This window comes from Glandiceps talaboti, chromosome 14 (assembly GCF_964340395.1).
Source record: "Glandiceps talaboti chromosome 14, keGlaTala1.1, whole genome shotgun sequence".
NCBI classification, from domain to species: Eukaryota; Metazoa; Hemichordata; class Enteropneusta; family Spengelidae; genus Glandiceps; species Glandiceps talaboti.
The window spans coordinates 8,910,134-8,920,133 of record NC_135562.1 but is presented as its reverse complement, the minus strand read 5'-3'; the positions used below and the strand labels follow the sequence as shown (position 1 = coordinate 8,920,133).

Genomic DNA, 10,000 nt, shown 5'->3' with positions numbered 1-10,000 from the left:
AGACAAGAAATCACTATTTTGAATAGACATACACACCCAACTTTAAACTAATAATTTGAATGCACCATTCGCAGATGACACTGTACTGCTCTTACATTTGTGATTTGCCAACATGGCAATATATGGGATATACATGTACATATGATGTACCTACCTTTTCCTGTAGACAACGATGGCGACAACAGTGGCGATAAGTACAATAGCGAAAACTACACTCACTCCCAGTATAGTACCTGTTAATGCAAACATGATATGAATATGGTTATCTCAACTTTTACATGCATAATCTAGTTACACGATAAACAATTTGAAATATATATGGAAACAACACTCAATCAAACTGCTGCTTCCACATGTATACAGAACATACAGAACAGTGATGTAATACAACTATGCGCTCAACAGTTTATGCAGTTATCTTGTAATTGATAGAACAGTCATGATGTAATGTATTTCCAAATGTGTACCTGTGGCATAGATGATCTAATTGTTGATTAATATGTACTCATTAAATTTAATAACAACATAATAGGAGTAAATTTGAATAATATATAAAACTTTATTAAGTAGTTGACGTTCCTGCCAGGACCATTTTTAGACATTTACATGTAGATGTCTAGCTATATAAACTTAAAGATGTCCATGTCGCAAATAGGTGTGCCTCCTAGGAGGTACATGTATGAAATTTTCAACAAACATAGATATCTTGCTTACCTAAGGGCACAGAGCTATCATCACTAAAACGTTTATCAGCTTCACCGACAACACCTTTGGTCGTTGTAGGTGAGTACATTTCAGTTAAACGTGGATGAAAATGATAACGTGTTATTGGTTCTTGAGCAGCATTTGAAGTCATTTTTACTACCGGGGTAGTTGTATTGATCTTCATTAGTGTTGGAGTTTCATCACTGTTTTCTGTCACCCTTGTACTTGGATGATAAACTGTTGATTTCGAAGAACTTCTAGGTGTCAGTAGAGTTGAGACAGTTTGTGGTCTTGGATGAGGAGGGCGGGTTGTTGTGTCTGGCTGCAACGTTGAGATTATTCTCTCTGTCCCGTCTGTCGTTGACTGTTCTGTGGTTTTTGGCATCACCGGTGAAATGGAACTGACGATGTCTTCTACGGCGGACGTACCTGTTGAGGAAAATGTTTCATTATAAATGCTATCGATTTATATATAGATAGCTATCAAACTAGCTAGCCAGCTAACTAACTAGCTAGCCAGCTAACTAAGTAACTAACTAACTAACTAACTAACTAACTAACTAACTAACTAATTAGCTAACTAGCTAGCTAACTAACTAACTAATCATATAACTATATATTTAACTATATATATATATCTATATATATATACCCAGATAACTACCTAGCTAGGTAGATAGATATGTTGACAGACAGACAGACAGACAGACAGACAGACAGACAGACAGACAGACAGGCAGACAGACAGAGACAGATCGACAGATAGACAGACAGATAGACAGACAGACAGACAGACAGACGGGTGAATGGATGGATAGATAGATAGATAGACAGACAGACAGACAGATCGACAGACAGACAGACAGACAGACAGACAGACAGACAGACGGGTGAATGGATTGATAGATAGATAGATAGACAGACAGACAGACAGACAGACAGACAGACAGACAGACAGACAGACAGATAATAGATAGATAGATAGATAGATAGATGTTTAGTGTTTACCAATAGTTATAGTCGATGTAGGAATGTTTTATTTAATAAGGATAAATAACACCTACTATTGTAGTATATCACGAAGCCACCCTCTTCCAAATCACCACTATTCGGACTAGTTTCTGAAGTGAATTCTATTCTCAATGTATTGGATTGTGTAATCCCCAAATTATGGTCAATCACTCCACGACCATCATCACTGGTTAACACCATGGGTTGGTTGTGTCCTCTTATCTGGAAGAATTTCAGTTCGTCACCATTCATTAGATAATTCATCCTGAGAGTGACGTTGATCACATTATCACCCTGCACAGTGACATTCCACACACAACTCGTAGCTGGCTCATCGAAACCAGGGAACCCTGGTGACACTATCCAACCTGATGGTGCAGTAAAGTTGGCTTGACATGAACCAAGTGTTGCTGTGTAAAAAGGGTATGGTGTCATTTATAGTCATAAGGTCCATAAACATATTGATATAAACCTCAATTTAGATCTTTAGATGTATTATAATTTGACAATAGACAATAGTAAAAAAAGATACATTAAAAGTACTGCCGAGGATAACACAAGAAAGCATTTAGTACTTATTTCCATTGTGATCCTCGATGTAATCAATTTGATGAACATAAAATGGAAAATTATTTGATCAAGTGTTGACTGTTAGTAATCATAACAAAAAAAACGAATACAAAGAAGTAATCATAATTAAAGTGATGAATAGAACAACCCTTAACATTCAAGTGAAGTATTTCAAATTTACGTCAATCACGATCGTTCATAACATTCATATCAAGTGTGAAATAGTTTTATGATTTTATTACTTTGATGTGGCATTTCAAACGAAGACAATTCGTAAAAATCTCGTCCAAAAACAAACTAACAAACTGCTGACTACAGTAAATGATAATACCATCATAATGACTGTGGTAATACCTTGCTTGCAGTGAGATGTTTTATGACATCTATATTTACACTTTAGTCATTGACTATTTACCTGTCTTGCACTGCTAACATTTTTAAAAATTAATTACATTGAGAGACACCACAGACTGACTTGATGATTAAGGTAATTGAAAAAGTACACTTTAAATGTACGCTTGATATTGTTGCTATAAACGATTTAAGCGTTTTACTTGAGTGTTACGGGTTGTAATGATATAGCCACAAACCAGTATTCATCCTACGGATGTATTTCATAAGGCTATTCAATGACAGCTCTTCCCTCGTGTGCTCTTTCTAACCAGTCTGAAATTTCACCCTTCAAAATCCCCATAATATAATCGATATATGAATCAGCATTACAAAAATAAATTAAAACCTACTATTGAAAACAGCATTGAATCTATTATTGTCTCCTCCACATATTTGATCTTCCCTGGCTGTACATTTCAAACTACATTCCTTTGAATCTGATTGTCGAGAGTAAAAGTAGTTGCTTGGAAGTGTATTTCCACACCGACATTTATTTTCTCGTAGTGATCCAAACAGCTGGTTATTTTCTCTGCAATTCTTTAAACATCTTTCAATTGTCATCCCATTAGGGCCAATTACAAATTCATTATTGTTTCCATACAAGGCGGTACGTCCGAGTCCATTTCGTCGTCTGTAGCAACCAATGAAACTTGAATCTAACATAAAAACAGATGTATCTATGAAAATAAATTGTACACTACTCCATGAATATTATGGAGCAAGTGCAAAGTTCTAATAGTCACAGAGTGTGCAGTTTTAGAAATTGGTAGCCGTGTGACTAATATTCCATAAACAGCAGCATGACAGTATGAAAAATAACCTATGCAGACAGGAATGGTTCATGACTAAAAAAGCAAATATCGTATATCAGATTTAAATGAATTCATTCTCGAAATGTGAAAAAATGACAAGCAGTGGAATCATAAAGATAAGTGTTACAAGGTTATATAAACTAATCATAACGACCATAGAGTAGATTTTATTCCTCAAAGATTTAGAGTTCACCCCACGAAAGAAAAATGTTTTTCCTTACTGGCATGCAAGAATGAAGTAGTCCAATACAAACTATCAGTTTTTGTTCATAAAGCTTTCAACACTCGTACTAGTTCTGTTCAGCAAACATAGATGTATATGTTCTCCCCTGTCATATTTTTACCTTTAAGTATTTTTCCGTCAATTATTAGTAGAATGATATTCAGTTCTTTATTCCTTTTCTTCTCTACTGTTATGTAAAATGTTTTGTGCGATGGGCCGAGGCCTTAGCATTTGAAATAAACTTAACTAAACTAATCATAACACAAATGTAAATTACTACTATATACCTCTCAGCAAATTTGAAAAAAAAAACTTACAGTGACAACGAACACTGAACACTTGATATGAATTATCATTGCAGGAGAGAACCACGTCGTCTGCAAAGTCATTGTAATCCATCTCCATCATCACTCCAGGAAATCCTGAAAGGCATGGATACCAATTATTGTCTATTCCAAATAAACTCGCTTGCATATGGATATATAGAGATTGAATTTGCAACTTGCATCTCAAACAGTATAGGCTTACATTTATTGCACTTACATACAGACTAAAGGAAAATAAGCTTATATGTTTTCAAAACATATTCCATTCCTGACATGACACAGAGTATGACAAAATATTACCTAATGACAATCACCTCATAATGAACAAAAATTCGAATCGTATACCTTTTAATATTCAGAAAGAATCGTGGAGCGCGCGCGCGTGCGTACGTACGTGCGTGCGTGTGTGTGTGTGTCCGTCGGTCCGTCTGTCTGTCTGTGTCTGTGTTTGTGTGACTAATTATTAAGGATTATTATTTATTTTGTGGTAACTACAGAACTTCCTAATGAAAGCAGAAGTAATCAATTTTTCAATCGAGCTGTCAATATTGTGTGAGACCCGTTCCATTACCTACTTATCATCAACCAAGGAATATTATCTGCAAATATGTCATATGTTGTTACTGTTTTCTACGTCAAAGACAAATGATAAGGGTGAATAGGATGATAATGATGAAACAAAATACCTAGTTCAATGCAAACGCTGTCTGCGTGTAGGAAATCCCATTCGCTAACGCATATGTGTGTCCAAGTACCGCCATCAAGCTGTTCTACTCTGCCTTCGAATGGCGTGAGTCCACCAGCCAGTCTCTTCGGTTCTGATTATGGATACAAAAGAATGTGAGCTATTTTCATTGGCAGCTATATATTTCGAAGACGAAAACATAGTCTCTTCCCCCCCCCCCATCATTTTAAGCGGAAAAGTGAATCTAAATCTGAGCTAATGAAATATCAAATCATTATTCTAGTATATAATTAATGGCGAACTTACTTTGAACGTCTTGAGTGTACGTAAACTCGGTCCTATAGAGAACAAGCATTACCACCGTGACACTGCAAGGTATATCAAAACGTGACATCATGGTCACACGCACGGTAACTGATCATAGAACAGCAGTAAATACCAAATACAGCAGACTACGTTTCACCGTTCCTGATAAGTATTATGTTTGATTTTTGAGATATGCCGTACGCCTTGACACTGTGGTAGCAATAGTCAACGTTGAAACTGTGAACAAGAGAAGAGTTGTCAGCTTAGAAGTTTATACTTCCTTGTAAAAGGTCTTCAAAGTGATCTCCTCCTGGGTTCATTTCGGTCAACGTACGCTAATCTCTGTACAGCACTTATTCAAGGACATCAGTGAAGTGGAGAAGTAGCCAGGGAGACGCATGCAAAGTGTGTTCAGTCTCAGACCACTAAAAAGATTTAGTGGTCTGAGGTTCAGGGGATATTAAAGTAAAGGATAAACACTCTGACGACTAGACACTCACGTTCTGCATTCATGTACGACTATAAAGGTCTGGCGGTAGAACTTATAAGAGGTCACGCACTCGAGTACAGTGGTTAGGACTACGTCACTCTGTTTACTTGCAAAAATGTGCACCTACTCAATCAGTACCAGCAACATTGTCGTGAAAACAGAAAACCGCTGCGCTTTACATCTAATAGTTGAACTACCTTCCTTATTTGCAATTCAATATTTATTGGATTAGCGCTATAACACATGGGACAGCAGGCATGTAATTGGTTGATTCAGTGTTATTTGACACCATATACCCTGACACCTCCCAAGACATGGAATTCATCGACTAGGATAGCAAATATGTATGTGAGGTGGACTTGACAAACTGATATTATAGTGTAAATTCAGGCAGATGGAAAGTATGTTTTCTAAAAAGAGATCAGACGGGGTAGACAGATCTCTAAGGATGAAGAACAGACAAGTACTTCAAGTAAGTACTTGTCTGTGGATGGAGCTAGCAAGGGTTTAATTTACAAACTATTCCTTTTGAAAACTGATCATAATACACACTGCTATTACAGTACTGTAAACTCATATGTACTTGCATGTGCGTGTCATTGTTCACAGGTTGGTTCAGATTCCCTTTACTCACCATGTCCTGGTTGACAGATTAGTGTCACGTATTGAGCGTTTTGCTGATATTTATCAGACCATGACGGCATCACGGTCTCACATCATCTGTAACACTTGCTAATTCTTGACTGAACTTCGATCAAAACTTTGTATGGTGAAAAAAAAGACAAAGTGGTCTTTTGAAAAACCGTATTTTACCAGGAGCTAAAATATATCTTCCTGTACTTATTAGTAGTATAAGTTGTTTTGTTTGCCGTTTTTTTAACCGAGAATGTTCATCGTTGGTTAAACAATGGCGAATTAAAGATTTAGACTGCAATGTGTGAAGTTGACTAGTAACAGAATGATTGTCAGCAAATATACTTTAAGTGCTTCAAGTAAAAGACAAGTCACTCAAGAATTTTGAACACACATCTAAGTTTTTGGCAGTGCAGTTCAACAAAGAACATTCACAGGTTTTCAAGTCACCTGTATAATAATACTCAAACAACCACTTGAATGGTAAATGTAAACAAGATATACGTAGTTCGGTTGCTATTGGTGTGTCACACTTCGATGGTGTTTGACGACGATAGTATTGACACTTGTTGAATAGGTGCAGGTAGGGTTTTGTTAGCAAATAAAAGTAGTCGTAACCTCTATATTATTCATTTGGGTGACCTCTGACGAGTTCTATAGCAAGACATTTATAATTTTGTACGAATGCAGAATACTGAATGTGTAGTAAGCAAAGTATTTGCCTTTCATCGCAGATTCTCTATCATTGTTCTTTTATCCTGTGAATGTTAACGAAGTAGGTTAATGTATGCATAATTCGACCCATTGAACCAGGAAGAAGAAGTTCACTGTTTATGAAGGTGAAGGCTACTCAGCTAGGGCGTGCTACTTAGTTAGGGGTAGGGATTTCCGAACATGAGTCACCATCTCGTGACCATAAGTAAAATTTATTCCAAACCCAACACAAGGATGGAAAGACGTACGACACCCAAGAACTATATAACGATGGAGAAATGTTGATGTATTTCTTATTTACAATTCTAAACAGCGACAGAGCCAATATGTGGCCTCGTGGTAGCCCCCATTGTATCACTGCGGTGATGTTTGTTTTCTGGAGTCAATACACGCTACTTGTGCAAGGTACGTATCCGTTCATTACCCGCTGGTTGACTTTTTTAGAATTGTCCGTCCATCAGCAAACCACACTGACAATCCATACATTCTCCGTACCGGGATCTCAACACAAGACATAGAAGAAAAACTCAATAAAACTCAAGATTTACGTTTGGTGGAAGTAAATATACACAGAATTGCTCACGAGAGACACGAGAACTCAGCTCTCGAATTTACTTACAGTCGAATGCCAATGTTCTTTGTATGTGAATTTGCTCTCGTTGGCCTCTTGCCATGAACCGAAGTCTCTTTACTAGTCTGCCCAAAGTCTCTCCAAGATCTCTGCTAAAGAAAACCTAGCCTGCCGTGTATATGTACATTCCTCATTTTATTCAAATCCAAAATCAGAATTCCCTCATTCCATAATACAAATATGGTTAATAAACAATCTGGCAGTGTATTACCTGCACAGATATAATACTAGTACCATACAATTTGTCACCTTCTAATTTAAGGAACATATCCACAGTATAGACTGGTTGGTGGCCAAACGCCGTTTGAAGGCATGGTAGAAATCCGTCAGAAGGGCAATAACTGGATAAAAGTTTGTGACAATGAATGGACCTTGGCTAAAGCTGACATAATTTGCACCAATATGGGTAAGATTATCTCTAAGTGTTGTTTTTGTAATTTCTCACCGTATTTCTATTATTAAGTACCTCTGTATTACGAAAATTTCTTTCGTCTTTTTAGTATAAAATGAAAGATCATTTTTGTGATTGTTTTACTCTCCCCGGGTTCCCACGCTACTTAAACCTAACAAGTGTAACAATGGACGCTAAAAACACCTTTGGTTCTGAGTTAGATGATTTATGAAAGACCTTATCTAAATGTCAACGTACATCAGCGTTATTCAAATCAGCCATATCATAACATGGGTCAGGCTAGAGTTTATATCAAGTTTGTCAACAGTACTAGTCAAGCAAACATCATTTTGTCCGGCCAGTAGTACTGGACTACCATTACACCTTGAATGACAATAATAAATTCACTTTACAAGGCTACTAGTACTATGAAAGGGAATTTCAAGAGCGCTACTGCTTTGATGTTATTCTGTGATTGATCTAAAGCAGATTCATTATCAGTCACGAATCATGACTTTCACTGAACCAATAATTATTTCACAAGTTGATTTAATACACTTTGCCGCAAATCAGCTCAGTGCCTTTTAAATGTCCATCGTACTGTATAAGCGAGACTTTATTGTAGACTGTAGTTAGTACAAAATCGCAAATACATCATTGTCGTAAACAGCAGACTCTTTTACGGTACTGTCTAAGACGGTACGTATTTCGTTGCTTTAGCAGAAATGGGTGCTCTGGTTTTCGAGAATAAAACGCATTTCAAAACCTATTTAGAAGTTAAACCGAATCGTCAAACACGTGTTTTGATGATACACAAACTTTAAGAGACATGTAAAATTACAAACGAGTACTTAAGTTACTTCAGATCTAGATAGGTACGAACATGAGATGAAAGTCAGTTGCTAGATATAGCTTAACATGTCTTAATAGCTCGATTAAGACATTTATCTCTGTAGAAAAGTAACAATCAAAGTTACCAAGCTTATATTATATGTCATATTGTTGAACGAGTCCTGAAGAAAGTTTTAAATCACCTAATTCCGCATTTCTTTCTATATGTAGGGTTAAATGGAGCAGAAGAGGTAACTATTTCTACAGATAAGTTTTCAGGAAACCCGTGTATTGGTCAAGACGAGATGGCTACGATTCATTGCAACTGTAAGTGTTATATATCATGAATAAAAGGTTTTAACTGATTTGACGTAACTGAAAAAACGAAAGCTTCACCAACTTGAACCCATAGTCCTGTTCACTAGCTGCCACTAGATGGCGTAGTAGAAGAGCAGTCTGAATATGACAAGAGCGGTAGATGATTGAAGATCCAAGGTAGCTGATACTATCCTTCACCTCTGTTCAAGCTGGTTTCCTTTGTACGTATATGTGCCGTGTGTCGTACTGTCCTGTCTTAAGCCATCTCTCAGCGGTCTTAACACTTTCCTGTTACATCTTCATGTATCATTTGAGTTGTATTTATCAACATGACCCAATCTTAATAATTTGATCGAACTATTTTCGTTTTACACAGGGATATCTACTTTAAAAGACAGAAGTAAAAGAAGTAGTTCAAAGTGGAAAAGAAATGGAAATCAGGGAAATAATGGACAAGGCAACAGAAAAGAAACAACTGTTACAGCAACAGCGAGAGCAGCGATAGTGAGCACTACAGAGAAACAGGAAAGTGCGTTACCAACCCTAACAGTCATTTCATCAGAATTATATTCTGAACTTAGCAGCATCGCCGATTCAGTAACAACCTCATACTTACCCACCTCAGAAACAGTCAATCCTGTAAGTGAGTTCAAAACACTTGCTCAGCACTCCTCATCCCACATTTCTACAGATTTCCTACGCTCCTCTAAGATCACTAGCGATTTTGTGGGAATAACGGATGTTGCTTTTACTGGTAAAACACGTGAAAATGTTCACCAGCAGTCAAGCACCGTGCATGTATCGACAGCCGAGATAACGACAAATGAAGAAACGGCCATAGGTTACCTTCAAGAGGATTTTGAAACAGCAGGTAAGTGATATGATTTCAATACTGAAAATTTAGGAGTTTGTTGTCATTGCTATTACTATAAGGAAATAAAACTAATTTTATATCTCACCA

General features: G+C 36.9%; 2 protein-coding genes across 2 annotated transcripts in view; one reads left to right on the top strand and one right to left on the bottom strand.

Annotated features, from left to right (window-relative positions):
* Nucleotides 1-688: 688 nt before the first annotated feature.
* LOC144445213 (kremen protein 1-like) lies at nt 689-5,539 on the bottom strand. Its single transcript, XM_078134756.1, has 6 exons — nt 5,032-5,539; nt 4,727-4,858; nt 4,032-4,136; nt 3,030-3,335; nt 1,770-2,126; nt 689-1,134 (listed from the first exon to the last, which is right to left on the bottom strand). The coding sequence occupies exons 1-6, from the start codon at nt 5,120-5,122 to the stop codon at nt 689-691; spliced, it is 1,437 nt and encodes a 478-aa protein (XP_077990882.1). The 5' UTR covers nt 5,123-5,539.
* A 1,550-nt stretch (nt 5,540-7,089) lies between these two features.
* The window catches only part of LOC144445623 (uncharacterized), a 5,906-nt gene continuing 2,995 nt past the window's right edge, over nt 7,090-10,000 (top strand). The window contains exons 1-4 of the mRNA XM_078135242.1: nt 7,090-7,273; nt 7,762-7,905; nt 8,953-9,048; nt 9,416-9,910. Coding sequence (XP_077991368.1) covers nt 7,147-7,273; nt 7,762-7,905; nt 8,953-9,048; nt 9,416-9,910 — 862 coding nt within the window. The 5' untranslated portion in view covers nt 7,090-7,146. The remainder of the gene's footprint in view (nt 7,274-7,761; nt 7,906-8,952; nt 9,049-9,415; nt 9,911-10,000) is intronic.

What these genes read in the sequence shown, in the direction of transcription:
- LOC144445213 (XM_078134756.1), bottom strand. Translation starts at nt 5,122, where the DNA reads ATGATGTCACGTTTTGATATACCTTGCAGTGTCACGGTGGTAATGCTT. An exon ending in GTACACTCAAGACGTTCAAA is followed by an intron (nt 4,859 to 5,031) that starts GTAAGTTCGCCA and finishes ATCCATAATCAG; the next exon opens with AACCGAAGAGACTGGCTGGT. An exon ending in CTTCGTGATATACTACAATA is followed by an intron (nt 1,135 to 1,769) that starts GTAGGTGTTATT and finishes TTTCCTCAACAG; the next exon opens with GTACGTCCGCCGTAGAAGAC.